This window comes from Olea europaea, unplaced genomic scaffold (genome assembly GCF_002742605.1).
Source record: "Olea europaea var. sylvestris unplaced genomic scaffold, O_europaea_v1 scaffold1314, whole genome shotgun sequence".
NCBI classification, from domain to species: Eukaryota; Viridiplantae; Streptophyta; class Magnoliopsida; order Lamiales; family Oleaceae; genus Olea; species Olea europaea.
Window position 1 is genome coordinate 328533 of NW_019230613.1, and position 15967 is coordinate 344499.

General features: G+C 34.3%; 1 protein-coding gene across 2 annotated transcripts in view; it reads right to left on the reverse strand.

Moving 5' to 3' along the window:
* LOC111374924 (repetitive proline-rich cell wall protein 2-like) overlaps positions 1–11940 on the reverse strand; it is a 21363-nt gene extending 9423 nt beyond the window's left edge. The window contains exons 1-3 of one of the 2 annotated variants that reach the window (XM_022997690.1): positions 11860–11940; positions 11632–11821; positions 10227–11243 (exon numbers count right to left, since the gene is read on the reverse strand). In XM_022997690.1, coding sequence (XP_022853458.1) covers positions 10227–11243; positions 11632–11797 — 1183 coding nt within the window. In that variant the 5' untranslated portion in view covers positions 11798–11821; positions 11860–11940. Of the gene's footprint in view, positions 1–10226; positions 11244–11631 lie in introns of both variants that reach the window. The other variant, XM_022997689.1, reaches the window with a different exon arrangement.
* Positions 11941–15967: the final 4027 nt, after the last annotated feature.

A 15967-nucleotide genomic window follows, 5' to 3' on the forward strand; every position in this document is an offset into this window, starting at 1 on the left:
TATATATATATATATAATGCAATTTTATAAATATATGCTAAATATGAAAATAACATTAGAATGATTATAATTTCAAAAAACAAAAAAGAAAAAGAAAAAAGAAAAAATAAAAAAGTCTTTTAAGTAGGATGTGATTATTAAGAATTACCCAATAGAGAATCTTACACTTGCCTCTACATATTGTTTGAGATTTTTTTTTTCATTTTTATTTTTTTTTTGTTTTGTTTATGAATTTGTGTTCGCAAAAATAAAAGGTTTTGTCAAAAAGACCTAAACTGTCTAAGGCGAGTTTGGAATTTTAATAGTCGATTGTGATCCCCTCACCTGGAAGCCTTTTAGTTGCGCGTTATACAAATCAATAAACGAAAGCAACATTATTAAGGACAAACCCACTTTAGATTCAGGAAAGTGAAAACTTACTTTTGGGGAAATTCTAGATCAAGAAAGCCCTATTTTCAGAAATTTTCAGTTAAATCGTGGTTCTGATTAGTTCCATTTTTGCCTTTCGTAGATGACTAGAGGACCCAGTCAACTAAGAGAGAGAAAATCAGGAGAAAAAATCGTCCAAAGTTTCTACACTTCCTTAGGACTTATAAACGGGACCTAACCCACAATCTGATAAAACATTTGGGTGCCATAGAGATGATCTATTGAAAGGTGAGGTTGAATGGACATGAGTTTCATAGGGTTGATGTCATTTTTCACTTGCTTAAGACCCTTAAAAATTATTGGAAAGATTTTGTTGAATGGATTGATGTAATGTTCGGTCGTCAGATATCTTCCTAACTACTAATTGCCAATCTTAGAGAGAGGTAGGCCATTAATTGTGAAGATTACGATGATATGGAGAGGCGTGAGGGGTATGAGCTTGATCATCGTCGTCGCTTGTGTGACTCACCTCCTTACATTGATCATTCATAAATAATAGAGGTTTATAGATTACATCCCGATGTCTTTAATAAAAGAAGAAGACATTGAAGAAAATCAAGAAGAGAGTGCTGGAAGTAATTATTAGACTATAGTCATTAATGTTATGAATTTTGCTTTTAAGTATAAGATTTTCCGTTTTATATGGACGCTTGGTATGCTTTGTAATCCCTTTTCATATACAAATTTTTAAGAACTTATAAATAGAATATGTTATTACTCTCTTCTCGTTTAGTCTTTAATTTCCTTAATTGTGTTTTGCTCAAGGATATGACACCCCGACGTAGAAGAACAAACAATAGAAATGAACAATCCCAACAACATCAACCTATTGCGATCAATCCATAGCTTGCCTAGTAATTTCTGCCCATGATGTAAACTCTCACTCGAACTATAGTGCCGACACCACAACCTCCTCAGCAGCCGACGCCACCACCTGTGCCACCATAACCTTCGTCGACTCAAGAAGTAGTAGTAGACACTAAAACCACTGCCATGGTTGTAGAGCAATTCAGGAAACATCCTCCGACTTTAGGGACAACACAAACCTTTTGGAAGCAGAAGATTGGTTGGTAAGCATAGAAAGAATCCTTGAACTTATTGACTGTCTGGATCCCAGAAAGGTTATATGTGCAACATTTATGCTGCATGAAGGTGCTAGATGCTGGTAGGAGTCCACCGCGAGGTCAAGGATTTTCGATTACGTTTAGACGTGGAACGAGCTTAAGGAATCCTTTATGAAGAAGTATTACCCTATGAATGTTCAAAATTGAAAGGAAATAGAGTTTCTCACATTGACACAAGGCTCAATGTCATTATCTGAATATAAGCATAAGTTTGAAGACTTATCTCATTATGTCCTCACTTTTGTGGACAAGGAGGAGAAGAAGGGAAGACGTTTCGAACAAGGTTTGAGGGATGATCTGAGGCATGCTGTGGTAGTACTTGAACTGGGAATTTACCATGAGATGCTAGCAAAAGCATAGCTGGTAGGTTTCAGAGGGATGTGCTAGTGGAGAGAATAAGCAGTAGTATGGACAGTTGGAGAAACGAAATGGGGTAGATAATAAGGGCAAAGTAAATAAGAACATTTCAAATAAAGATAAAAGCGATCCTTCTCAAGTTGGCAATAAGAGCTTTCACTTTGTGGTAAGTGCCAGAAACACCATTAGGGAGCTTGTATTTTGGGAACGAACATATGTTTTCAATGTGGAGAACGAGAACACATAGCCATGTTTTGCTCTAAGAACAAACAACTTGGGAACAGAGGTAAGGATCTTTGCAATGACGGAGCTGGAAGAGGATCAAGATCGAAATGTTTTGGTAGGTAATATCCTCATATCTGACTTATTAACCTATGTATTAATATATTATGGCACAACTCTTTCCTTTATATACCTTAAGTTCATACATAAACTGGGTGTAATGGTTGAATTTACACATTTTCCCTTAGTAGTATCTATTCCCTCGGGGAATATGTTGAATGTTGATCATGTTGTTAAAATGGCAATGATAGAAATTGATGATAGATCATTGGAAATGGAGTTGTATGTGATAGATATGAATGGATTTTATGTGATTCTCGAGATGGAGTGGCTATCCAAGAATCACGCGAAAATTCTTACTTTGAGAAAAAAGTGGTCTTTCTAATACTAGGAGAAGAGAAAATTTGTTTATCTATAACAAGGGATAAACCCATATCCCACGTCATTTCTGCTATGAAATCACAATGGATCTTACAATCGAAAGATAGTGTAGGAATATATATGTCAGTGATAGGAAATGAGGAAAACAACGAGTTGACAGTTAATGATATTAGATGGTAAGGGAATATCCATAAGCTTTTTTCTGAAGAATTGCCTTGCATGCCACCAAGACAGGAGGTAGAGTTCACAATCAATATTACTCCTGACTCTACACCCATATCTAAGGCTCTTTATAGGATGGCACCGAAGGAGTTGAAGGAACTAAAAGTACAGATAGAAGAATTATTAGAAAAAGAATTTATTTGGCCTAGTGTTTCACCATAGGGAGCGCCAGTGCTGTTTGTTAAGAAGAATGATGGCTAAATGAGAATGTGCATAGATTGTTGGAAATTGAAGAAAATCACCATAAAAAATAAGTATCCTCTCCCCAAGATAGAGGACTTGCTAGATCAACTTCAGGGACAGTGGTGTTTTCCAACATTGACTTGAGATCTGGTTACCATCAATTAAGAATCAATGCGGATGACATCTTGAAGATAGCATTTAGAACTCAGTATGGACATTATGAATTTTTAGTTATGCCATTTGATTTAACTAACAATTCGAGAGTCTTTATGGATTTGATAAATCATGTCTTCCACTAGTGTCTTTATTGGTTTGTTATTGTGTTCATCGATGATATCCTGAAAGTAAAGAGGAGCATGAAGAGACTTAAGGATAGTACTAAGAGTCCTACAGAAGGAGACTTTATGGAAAGTTCAAGAAATGTGAGTTTTTGTTGGAATGGATGGCATTCCTTGGACATGTTGTCACAGCTGGATGCATAGACATTGATCTAAGCAAAGCGAAGATAGTGTTAAATGGTTGATGCCAAGGAATATAAGAGAAATTCATAGATTTTTGGGCTTGACAGGATACTGTAGAAGGTTTATTGAAGGATTCTCCAAGATGGTAGGACCATTAACTCAAGTAACACATAAGGGTGCAAGTTTGATTGGGTAGAGAAATGTGAGGAGAGTTTTGAGGAACAGAAACAGAAACTAGTAAATGCTCTAGTATTAGCTATACCTGAAGGATCAAAGGGTTTTGTCATTTACAATGATGCCTCTAAGTAGGGAATATGATGTGTCTTAATGCAGTAAGGTAAAGTGGTTTTCCTACGTACGAAGACAATTGAAGTCACATGAGCAAAACTATCATACGCACGACTTCAAAGTTGCTGCGATAGTTCATGCACTAAAAATTTGGAGCAAAACTACCATACGCATGACTTAGAACTTGTTACGGTAGTCCATACACTAAAAATTTGGAGGCATTACCATTTATGAAGGTAAGTGTGACATTTATACAGACCACAAGGCCTCAAGTACATCTTCACTCAGAAGGAGTTGAACATGAGACAGAAAGGATGGCTTGAGTTGGTAAAAGATTACGATTGCAACATTCACTATCACCTAGTGAAGGCAAATGTTGTAGAAGACGCCTTGAGTCGTAAAGTGAAAAGTCAGGTGGCGACCTTGACCATATAAGAACCTTTATTGAAAGAGTTTGAGAGATTAAACCTTGAAGTGGTCACAACACCGTCAAGTGCTATTGCTCAGATGACAACACTTTCAATTCAACCAACACTCCGTGATAGGATTAAGGACAGTCAGAAAGCCGATCAGTGATTTGAATTCATTAAGTCAGAGATTGATAAAAGAAGCAAAAAGATTTCACAATGGATAAGGACAAGATCTCATATTATCAAGGATGCTTATGCGTACTTGACTTCAAGGAGTTGAAGAACCAAATATCAGAAGAGATTCACTTCACTCCTTATTCAGTACATCTAGGAGGTATAAAGATGTATCGAGACCTTAAGGAAGTATTTTGGTGGAAAGTGATGAAGAGAGATATAGCCGAGTATGTTGAATGGTGTTTAGTATGTCAACAAGTGAAAGCGGAACACTAACAGCCATCAGGGTTACTTGAACCGTTAGAAGTTTCGGAATGAAAATAGAACCATGTAATTATGGACTTTGTGGTCGATTTTCTAAGGTCAACAAGGGGTAATGAGGCTATTTGGGTCAATGTGGATCGACTTACCAAATCGGCTCATTTTTTGCCAGTTCGGTTGACATTATCAATGGATCAATTGGCATAGTTGTATGTGAATAAGATATTAAGGTTACATGGTGTATTTGTTTCAATTGTATCAGATAGAGATCCAAGGTTCACATCGAACTTTCTGTAAAAGCCTGCACCAAGCTATGGAAACTAAGCTAAAATTTAGCACGGCTTTTTACCCTTAAATAGATGTTGGGTTTGAGGGAACGATTCAAACACTGGAAGATATGCTTCGAACATGTGTCCTCGAGTTTAAAGGACATTGGGTGTAACATTTACCCTTGATTGGGTTCGGATACAGCAACAACTATCACGTCTCTATTGCCATGGCACCATATGAGGCATTATATGGGAGGAAGTGTAGATCACCAGTTCATTGAGGTGAGATCGGTGAACGAAAGATTTTAGGGCCAGAGATCATTGAACAAACAGTGCAGGCTATTAAGAAAATTCGAGCTAGTATGAACTTTGTCCAGGATAACCAAAAGAGTTATGCTGACAGAAGAAGTAAGAAATTGAAATTTTTGGCAGGTGACACAGTATTTTTTAAGGTTGCACCAATGAAATGGGTATTATGTTTTGGTAAGAAATGAAAATTGCGACCAAGATTCATTGGTCTGTTTGAAATCTTGCAACATATTGAAAATGTCACGTATTAGTTGGCTTTAGCCCCATAACTTTCAACTGTGCATGACGTCTTTCATGTGTCAAAGCTTTGAAAGTACGTCCCTGATCCAAATTTTGTAGTCAACCACCAGTTCATTGATTTACAACGAGGTTTGAACTATGAGAAAGTTCTAATAAGGGTCATTAATAAGAAATTTCAAGTACTTAGAAATAGGGTGATACCCTTAGTAAAAGTACAATGGCGCAATCAGTCCATCGAAGAGGCAACTTAGGAGAGAGAGGTAGAGATGCGAGCTAAGTATCCTCAAATCTTCCACGAATTTCAAGGTAAATTTCGAGGACGAAATTTATTATTAAGATGATAGATTGTAATACCCATACTTAGTGCCTAATTGCAATTTAGGTTTGGCCCATTATAAAAAAAATTTGAAAAATAGACATGATTAATATTTTTGCCCGACCAATCACATGGAAGTCCATTAGGTGAAATTATAGGCCAACCTTTTTGTTTTATTTTTCTTTTTGACCTTAAACCCAAGTTGTTAAAATTTTATATAATTTTTATTAAATAATGGAGATAATGTTTTAATTTTATTTTCATTTAGTTAGATTGAAATTTTAAATAATTGAGATAAAAATCAAATGAATATTAAGATAATACTTTAATGTATTTATATTTTATTTAATGCTAAATGATAATTGAGATAATGTTTCAATGTTATTTCTTTCAATTAAAATTGAAATATTAAATCATATAGACAATATTTTGATTTATCTATACTTTATTTAATTTTAGAAATTAAGAGGATAATTTATTGTTTTTTAAATTCATTGTCTTATCCTGTTAGCTGAAATATTGTTGAGACAATAATAAGATTTTGTCACTTCTAAGATTCAAGTTTCAATTAAATTAGAACTCTTAAAGCATGTTGGTTTCTATAAATAGACATCATATGTCCCATTTTCAAGTACATTCATTTCTCTTTAAAATGCACACAAATACAAATATAGTATCTTCTTTAGTATGTGGGCCAAGAGTTGAAATTCCAAATATTCCAGTATTTCTCTTATCATTTTCATAAGATATAGTAGGTGTATAAGTATTTTCTTTATACCACCTATGTTCGGAATAGATTTTCATGTCTCCCTTTGTATGTATGTATGTATGAAATTCCTTAAATTCTGTAAAAACATTAATCCATGTACTTATATGCTTATTGAGATTTTGTATTACACCCATTTATTTCTTTTCAGGAAATAGATGGTTCGTGGCAATTAAGGCATGAGAAGGATGGCAAATTGGCAAGTGAAAGAAATCCACCAAGCTTTTATTTTTTTTTATTTAAGAACTTATTTAACTATTGGTTTGATACTAAGATTATTAAACTTCTAGTATTGTATTTTATGTTGACGTCAAAATTTTATGTATTCAATCTTATAGTTTCATGAAATTATTTGAATAAATTTCAAGCTAATAGAATCTAAGATTTTAAAAGTACAATATAATGTTTAAGATATGATTTTAGTGGCACTTGAACTTTGGAACTCGGGTCTTTACAAACATAATCAACAATAATATAAAAATAAGAGGAGATTTAGAAAAGAAAGCATTAGAAGTCACGTCGAAGACGCTGTCCTAAAGTCGTCTTGCGTTCTCCTCGTGTGGGTTCTTTTGGTATAAGGCTCCAGATAAAACTCATGTAGCTCACAATTGATTCTTCTTTTATGGACACGATCATAGAAAGATAAGTGAATGAACATTTATCAAGTTGTCAAAAGTATAAAAATATAGTATGAATAGTATAAAATATAATCCTTCAACTTGTCTTTTTCTAGTTCTTTCTTTTAATGAAATATCACCTCATCTTATAGATGAATATCAACCCCTCACAATTAAACCATTAAAATATAAGTTACCATATGAATTATGATGTTTTTAACTTGTGTAAAACTGAAAAATTTAATAAAAATAGAAAATTAAGCGGTTTTAATTTTGAAAGATTGAAACTTATTTTAAGTTACAATAATCCCCCACAAATTTTAAAATTTCAAAATAAATATATAGTAGCAACGTTATGCTGTGTAATGGGTATAAGTATCTTTTAGACTTGAACTTTACTCAATGATAATAATTTTCATAATGGACTAGGTATTGAATTAGGTTACTTTGGCTGAACTTCTATTGTTCCATATACAGTATTGATTTATGTTCTAGTTCAAAGCGGAAGCGCTCTTAATGGCTATAGGCTATAATCTTGATTTTAATAAGAGTCTTTAAGGAATAGTCCAATCCCATAACTAGGGCATCATGTCAATTCTTACATAGGTGAGTTCTCCAAGAATGTGTGTGACTCATAAATCATGAAAATTATCGTTTCAGTACTCATTCGGGGCTAAATCCTTCCTAACATCACATTATTATTAGCACTATCATCATCGGGATGAGTATAAATTTTATAGTGTTATTACGAGTCATGAAGTATGATTGTTTCTACCTCATTGAACCTTTTTCATGGGATCTTCAATCATAAATGTTGGGTTACTCAGAGGTGACTCCCTTATGAGCTTAAGCCCAACCCTTTCCATTTATTATGTCCATTACAAACTATCATTTATTTCATGTCCCTCTTGGACAATAATTTGATACAATCAATTTGCAAAACTTTTATTCTTTACCTACATATCTACAAAATCTTCTAAAATTTCCAAAATATCAATATCACATATCTAAGTTTAGTAAGATAAACACACGAAATTTTAATATTGATTTTAGTAATACGTTTGAGCAGATGCCTCTATTCTACTCATGTATTTCACTTGCAATCTTTAGATTCAAGCCGAATACTTATCTTTAATGTCATGATAATTATGAATAATCATGGATAAAGTACATATATTCAAAATTTTTAATACCCCACATTGCAAGGATTTTAAACATTCTCACTTGGACAACATATTGAACACAATGATACTCATGTATCGCAAAACATTAGATAATAAGAATTAACATAACCATAAAGTATCAAATATGATTTAACAATATTAATCTAAGTAAACATACTTTCATAGTAATAAAATAAACCTTGGATACAAAATACTTGCAATTTTGTATTCCAAATTAGTTGAACATCGTGTCAAAATTTAATTAGACTATGAAGTAATTTTCAAATATAGTACATCAAATATTCCGCAAAAGAAATATTGTTTTGATTAAGCACAATCACGTGAACTTCTAGCAAATATAGAATATAACTCAAATTCATCGTTCATCCAAATTCATTTTAATAACTTAAAATTTTGACGACTCATATAAAATTTAAAATAAATAAGTGCCAAATAAATTATTATAATTATTAAGATTTGAAGCTTTCCAAGCTTAAATCAAAATGAATCATACTACATGGTAGTATTTATTTTTCACATCAAAATATGAGTCACATAACTAAATTGAATAATAATAAATTACTATTACTTACTGGAGTTACAATTTAGGTTTTCTAAAATATTAATTAATTACATTATTAAAGGTTAAATCTTTTAACCATTTGTTCAAAATAAAATTCATGGAATTCTCATGTAATCAATATAATTCAACCAATTCATGTGCATGACTACATACTAGTTTTGGTCATATAATATATGATGATAACATCGCACTGAGCAGGCTAGAATTTGTATTACAACTTCAGTGTAACTATTCACATTAAAATTAGAGATAATGCCAAAAAATTGGCAATCTTATCTGATTATGATCCACCAAATCATGTTGCTGCAACATAAGTGGAGTATATGCGTTCGATACATACTCTCATGTTTTGCTAAATGTATTCCGGTAGATCAACAAAAGAGGAAAAGCGTACTGCAACATAGATATACATGTATTCGAGAAATTCGTTAAAGTTCAGACAGCAAACGAGGTTTTTATTAGTTATAAATTCCACTTTCTAGAGTTGTTTATTTTTAGGAAAATCTGTTGTATATTCTTAATAAGCACGGTTCTTGGCCAAATATGTTTCAACATTTTTAGAAGTTCGACAATATCATCTCGATAACCAATCTAGAACGGTACTGTACTTGAAATCTTGAACAACAGGATTATTAAATGTGATCTTAGTATCACGACATGCAAATCTATGGTGCTACAAAGTGCAGTAGAAACTTTTGGAATGCATGTGAACCTTAAAAAATTAAATTACGAACATTTGATCTTCCCACCACCCCAATTGAACAAACCAATACAGAAGAACTTCATGGTAATCACACAGCAATTGAAACTCGAGAAATTTCCTCTTTCTATGCCACTAGCGTTATTTTCTTGACAATTCTTTCGCTACGAACCTTCGGAATTTTATTTTATAAGTGGAAAGTTTTAATTCCTTTAACCCTTTAAGCACATGAAATGAAACAACCAAAGTAACCTACTTATAATTACCCTCTTTTGAAAGTCTATCGTTGAGGAATGAAAGGAGGGACGGAAGGGAAGCATCCGAATTTAGGATGGTGGAATGGAGCCTGGAGGAAGCTTGGGGTGTGGAGGGGTGGGTTTCTTGTAGAATGGTGGGAGTGGTTTATGAATTGGACTTGGTGATGGAAGTGGCTTTACTATTGGAGGGATGTATATTGGTGGCTTTGGCTTGTAGATTGGAACGGGTGGTGGAAGTGGCTTTACTATCGGAGGTTTGAAAACTGGTGGCTTTGGCTTTGGTTTGTAGATAGGGGCTGGTGGTGGAATTGGCTTTATCACCGGAGGTTTGTAAACTGGTGGCTTTGGTTTGTAGATTGGAACTGGTGGTGGAAGCGGCTTTACCACCGGAGGTTTGTAAATTGGTGGCTTTGGCTTTGGTTTGTACATTGGAACTGGTGGTGGAAGTGGCTTTACCACCGGAGGTTTGTAAACTGGTGGCTTTGGCTTTGGTTTGTATATTGGAGTTGGTGGTGGAAGCGGCTTTACTACCGGAGGTTTGCAAACTGGTGGCTTTGGAGGCTTGCAACCTGGTGGCGGCTTCGGAGGTTTGCAACCTGGTGGGGGCTTAGGAGGCTTGCAACCTGGTGGGGGCTTCGGAGGCTTGCAACCTGGTGGGAGCTTCGGAGGCTTGCAACCTGGTGGTGGCTTTGGAGGCTTGCAACCTGGTGGGGGCTTTGGAGGCTTGCAACCTGGTGGTGGTTTTGGAGGCTTGCAACCTGGTGGGGGCTTTGGAGGCTTGCAACCAGGCTTTGGCTTTGTTTTGTAGATTGGAATTGGAGGTGGAAGCGGCTTTACTGGAGGCTCTGGCTTGTAAATGGGGACGGGAGGAGGAAGTGGCTTTGGCTTGTAAATGGGGACAGGAGGAGGATGTGGTTTTGGCTTGTAAATAGGGACGGGAGGAGGAAGTGGCTTTGGCTTGTAAATGGAGACAGGTGGAGGAAGTGGCTTTTTGTAAATGGGAACTGGGGGAGGAAGTGGTTTTTTGTAAACTGGCGGGGATGGCGGAAGAGGCCGTGGGTGTCCAAAGTTTTTCAATGGTGGAAAGTAAGCCTTAGGGGAGTGTTTCTTCCATGGATGAATGGGCAAAGGTGGATACTTAAAGAATGACCACAAGAATGTAGAAGTGCACAATGCAGTGGAGAATTTGAGATTTCCATTAGGGCTGAATGTGTGTTTTCCATTGGTTATCGACTTTAGGACAACTTTAGAGTCCTCGAGGCCATTGAGAGCTGGACATGGTGCTGCTGATGTGCTATGAAGCTGTGCATAACATTCCTCTTTGAGTTTCCCATCTTGAACAATCTCCTCAGGAAGTGAAACCTTGAATTTTCCTTCTTTATCAAGCTCTCCAACTCCCACTCTTTTTGTTTCTCCATTTTGAAGCTTGCAATCAATGGTCACCCTAAGCCCTGCAAAAATGATTGCTTATTGGTGAAGTGTAAAGCTGAAAAGCTACGTGGTCGTGTTATACAGGATTCCAAAGAGGAATAGCATTCATGTATGGTGGTTTGCATATAAACACTGTTTTATCAAGAATACACTGTAAAAAGTACATTAACGGCGTGCTTTCTTTATTTACAGCATGCAACGCACGCCGTAAAAGGATGCGAGCATTTACGGCATGACTTTATATGGCATGCGCCTGTACACCCTAAAAATAAACTTTGTTGTAGTGCATGTCTTGTCGGTGAGATTGATACAATAGTACTGGACAATATTTTATTATACCATCAATTTTGTCATCCGTATCAATAGATAATCAAACAAATAGAAGTACATAAAAAGATTGTATAGTACCTGAAGCAGCCTGACTCGTTTTAATGTTATTCTCCTTGCAGTCAGCACATTCTCCCACCCCCACAACTTCGATGGTCTTTTCATCCCCATGGCAGAAGCTTGTTGCGAATAACAAGTACACGAAGAAGCCCAGAATGGCCCCTCGGCAAAGCGGATGAACCCGCATTGGGACCTTCTTCTAAGGCCGAGCCTTGAAGACAGTAGAGAGGGAGAAAAGGAGAAATGGCCCAAGAATGAAGGGCAAGCTTCAATATACTGAAGCTTGTTTGGTGAGTGTTTAGTGTTAGAAATGTTCGTTATATATAATAATTTAGGCAAGTGATTTTGTGATGATCACACCGACAGTGAACTTAATGTATCTCACGAGGTTTGGTCCATTGATATTGACTACAAGCCCATCATTTAGAAAGAAAAAAATTAGCTGAAAAATGGGAGTTTCAAAGGCCATTATTTTCACTGAATTAACGAGGTTTCAACTGCACAATGTCTTTTTTCCATCAATAAATCTGCTTGTCACCTCTTTGCTTTATGAAATCCATGTTTGCGTTACGAAACTATCGTCAAACCAATTCGTCTATATATTTAACACCATTTCACGTGCAAGTCAAATTCTTTTTCTCATCAAAGGTGTGAATTGAGTACAATTTCACTTGTACACGTTTCACAAACTGGTGGTGATGGTTAGAATTGAATATTTAGTAAAAGTGTGTCGAATGAAAGAAAATGAATTTATGGGAATCTCATGGGGTTATACTACCTTTTAATTATTGAGTTCTAGCAATCCCGCTGTTGGGAAGCAGAAAAGATAAATATCAACTTCCCATGAAATTTCGTTATTTTTCAAAATTAGGGGTGGCCGCGGTTCGGTTCGTTTCTTTTTAGAACCGAACCGAACCAAAATTCTCGGGTATCTAGTAATTGGAACCGTCGGGTCCAAATATAATTATGGAACCGTTCGGGTTCGATTCCGTTCGGTTCTGTACTATAATTAAATTTTTTAACATTTATAACAATATTATATAAATACAACTAATGATACATTCAATGGTTTTGGAATGCCATAGATTAGTGGACTACTTTGTTCAAATGATCGCTACGGTCAAATTTTCGATCGGTAGAGGTCCCAGCTTCGATCGGAGGTCACAGTATCGGCCAATGATTGTATATGTTTTGAAATGTCAGCGAGGCTGCAAGAGTGAGTGCGAGAGTCGAGACAACTTTATGCACTTTAATGTAGGTGTTTAGAGTTATTTAGTAGATTGGATCTTGTTGGGCTAAGAAATGAAACAATAAAATGGGTAATGGGGTCAAAAATTAAAAAATTAGAAATGAAACAAATTATTGAGCCAAAAATTTGGATTTAGAAATTGTTAATTTGTTTAGAAAAAATTAAAATTAAAATAATTTGATTTACTCAATATAAAAAAAATTAGAAAGATTCGATTTTTGGTTTAGAACCGAGAACCGAACCGTACCCGTCGATTTTCAATTCAGATACCCGTTCGGGTATTTAATTTGACAAGAACCGTTGGGTTCGGTTCGGATTCGATTCGATCGATTCGATTCGGGAGATTTGCCCAGCCCTATTCAAAACTATAATTCTGTGCTAGTTAATGATAGTTGGTACCATTAATTTAGAACGCCATATGTGTATGTGCTTATTATTATTGGTTTATAATTATATTATACATACACACTAATAATTTTTGTTGAAGAAAATAAAATAAAATAAATAATTTTTTTCTCGTGCCATTAGAGATATTTAATTTAAACATGGTGTGGAGATTGAAAAATGTCTTGACTTTAAATTTAACTACAAAAATTAATTTTTATTCTATTATAAGTTCTATTACTCAATTGAAGTCTGGAGATGTTGAGGCCGTGGCTCTTTGCGAGGGACATTCCATGGCCAAAAAACTTGGTTTTACGCTTTGATAATCATAGCATAATTCTCTCTTGGTTGTTTGTTCTTGGATTTTCTTTATGTTCCAAAGAGCTCTTTCATTTTTTTTATTTTATTTTTTTTTTTTTTGACATTGTTGCTTTATTGCGATACGTCAGTTATTACTTTTTGCTTATTTACGTGAAAGTTTATATTGTTGTGTCTGATTGTATTCTAACGTTACTTTCTTCCGTTCTTTGCGACGATATGTAATAATGAATTTTCACTTGAGCTTTTGATGAACAAATTAATTTTACTTAGACTATGAAAGTGTCTATATATATATGTGTGTGTGTGTGTGTGTGTGTGTGTGTGAGGGTGTTTGATACCAATTTTTATGGAAAAATGAATTTTAAAATAGTAGATTGATGTAGAATGTGTAGATGAAAAATAAGAAAAAGTTTTTTATTTATGAAAAATGTGTGGTTAAAAAGAAGAGTTAGAAAAATGTATTTTGATAAAAATGAGAATCAAACGGGGTTGGGTGTGTAAAACTGAGTATTTATGAATGCAATCGATTCGATTGAATTATTTATTTATTTATTTTATCTTGCGTGTGGTTGCACCAAACAAAGTTAGTGAATTGATATGTTAATTATAAATTAAGGTTGAATGAGAAGCACCGAAATGTGCATGTAGGTTGGAAAGTTGAAAAAGATACTCCAACTAAATAGGCCCCCATTTGGTTCTAATTTTTCAAGTTAAAAAATCAGTTTTTTGATCATTATTTATCATAGTCAGCCGTCATTTTTAATCTCTTCACTTACAGATGGGACTCACATTTCAAAACTAATGATAAAAAATTCAGTTCTCATAATTAGCACCAAACAGGCTCTAAGTATGCATTGCTTAAATACTTTATTGGTGGAAAATTGCATTTCCTAATTGCTTTCTTTTATTGGAGTTGGTCATGTGTACGAGGAATTTAGGGTTGTTATAAGTTTTATACTTATCATCAATATACCACAAATTTAATTCTTAGTCCGACCTTTTGAGAAGCTATAGAAAGTAGAGACAAAGTTGTTTATAACAATGTATTAACTTAGATTCAATAATTATGTTGACAATTCGAGTTTTTAGCAAGATAATGATGTTCCAAGATTTCTTTGAAATTGTTGACATTCTAAGTGATTTGACTAATAAATAAGCATCATTGATTGCTAATGATAATTATCATATCATCTTCCCCAACAACACAAAAACAAATTAAAACTTATATTCCATAAAAAAAAGTGAGTTAAATATGCTGAAAAAAATGCAGAACTTGGAAAATTTTTAGGGTAATACTAAAATAAACAACTTTGTAATCATGAATTCATCATATGATACAAGTACATTTTTGTATATGTGTGTTTAAGAAAAGGTTTTTGTATACATGACATTCAGATTTAATTACTGCAACATCTTTTGTAAGAAGACGTTCCTTCTTTCGATGTAATGGGATTAGTTTGTCGAGTTCTTTAGTTCAATACGTCATTTTTGTATGTTCAAATATAGAGTGGGGATAAAAGTCTAGGGCATTAATTGGGGAGCCATTACTTATGGAAAAAAATTGTGGACAACATTTCTCCATCCAACTATATTCCTCATGGACTTCAACACAGGTTTTTGTCATTCGTATAGAAAATGGCTTCACATACACTATATAGACACTCACATGGGGGTGTACCACATGTGAATAAAATTTTATCAAAAAAAAAACCACTCACTACCTATTGTATCTATTCTGGAGGAGTTTTGTCACCCTCCCTTTTCTTTTAAGCTTTGGTTTTTGGTCGTAACATGCCATTATATTGAAGGGACCAACATATGTACGAATATTACATTATTGATGTGATTTATAGTCTTTTAAAAGCCTCATGTGCCTCCACTCCATCCAAAAATAATAGTGTATATGTATTCATATACACACGTATGATGGTAAAAAAATATTAATGTAAATATATACCCATATCACGAGGTTTTTTTTTTTTTTTGGGTTATCAAATTAATAACTAAAATACTCAAATTCTATTGCACATTTTGGTATAATAACAAAATAATGCGATTGGATTTAAACTAAAAAGAAAAAAAAATATATTTTTAAACAAGGAGAGGCCTTGATATGAAGGATAAAGCAAAAGGTTGAGCCCCAACCTAGAGGGGTTCCTCTAGGTTGGGGTTCACTAAAAAAGTATAAAGCAAGACAAGTTGAGCTGTATAATGTGAGTGGTCCAATTTATTTTTAAAAAAGTTAAATATAGCTCTAAATGATGCGCCGTTGCCATATTCAGATAGCAAAATGATTTAGCCTTGCTTGAGCCTTATTTTTTTGACAAGAATGAATTTTTGAATACTTTATTGATGTGAGATGTATGATTAAAAAATAAAAATAAAAATAAAAATTGAATTTAT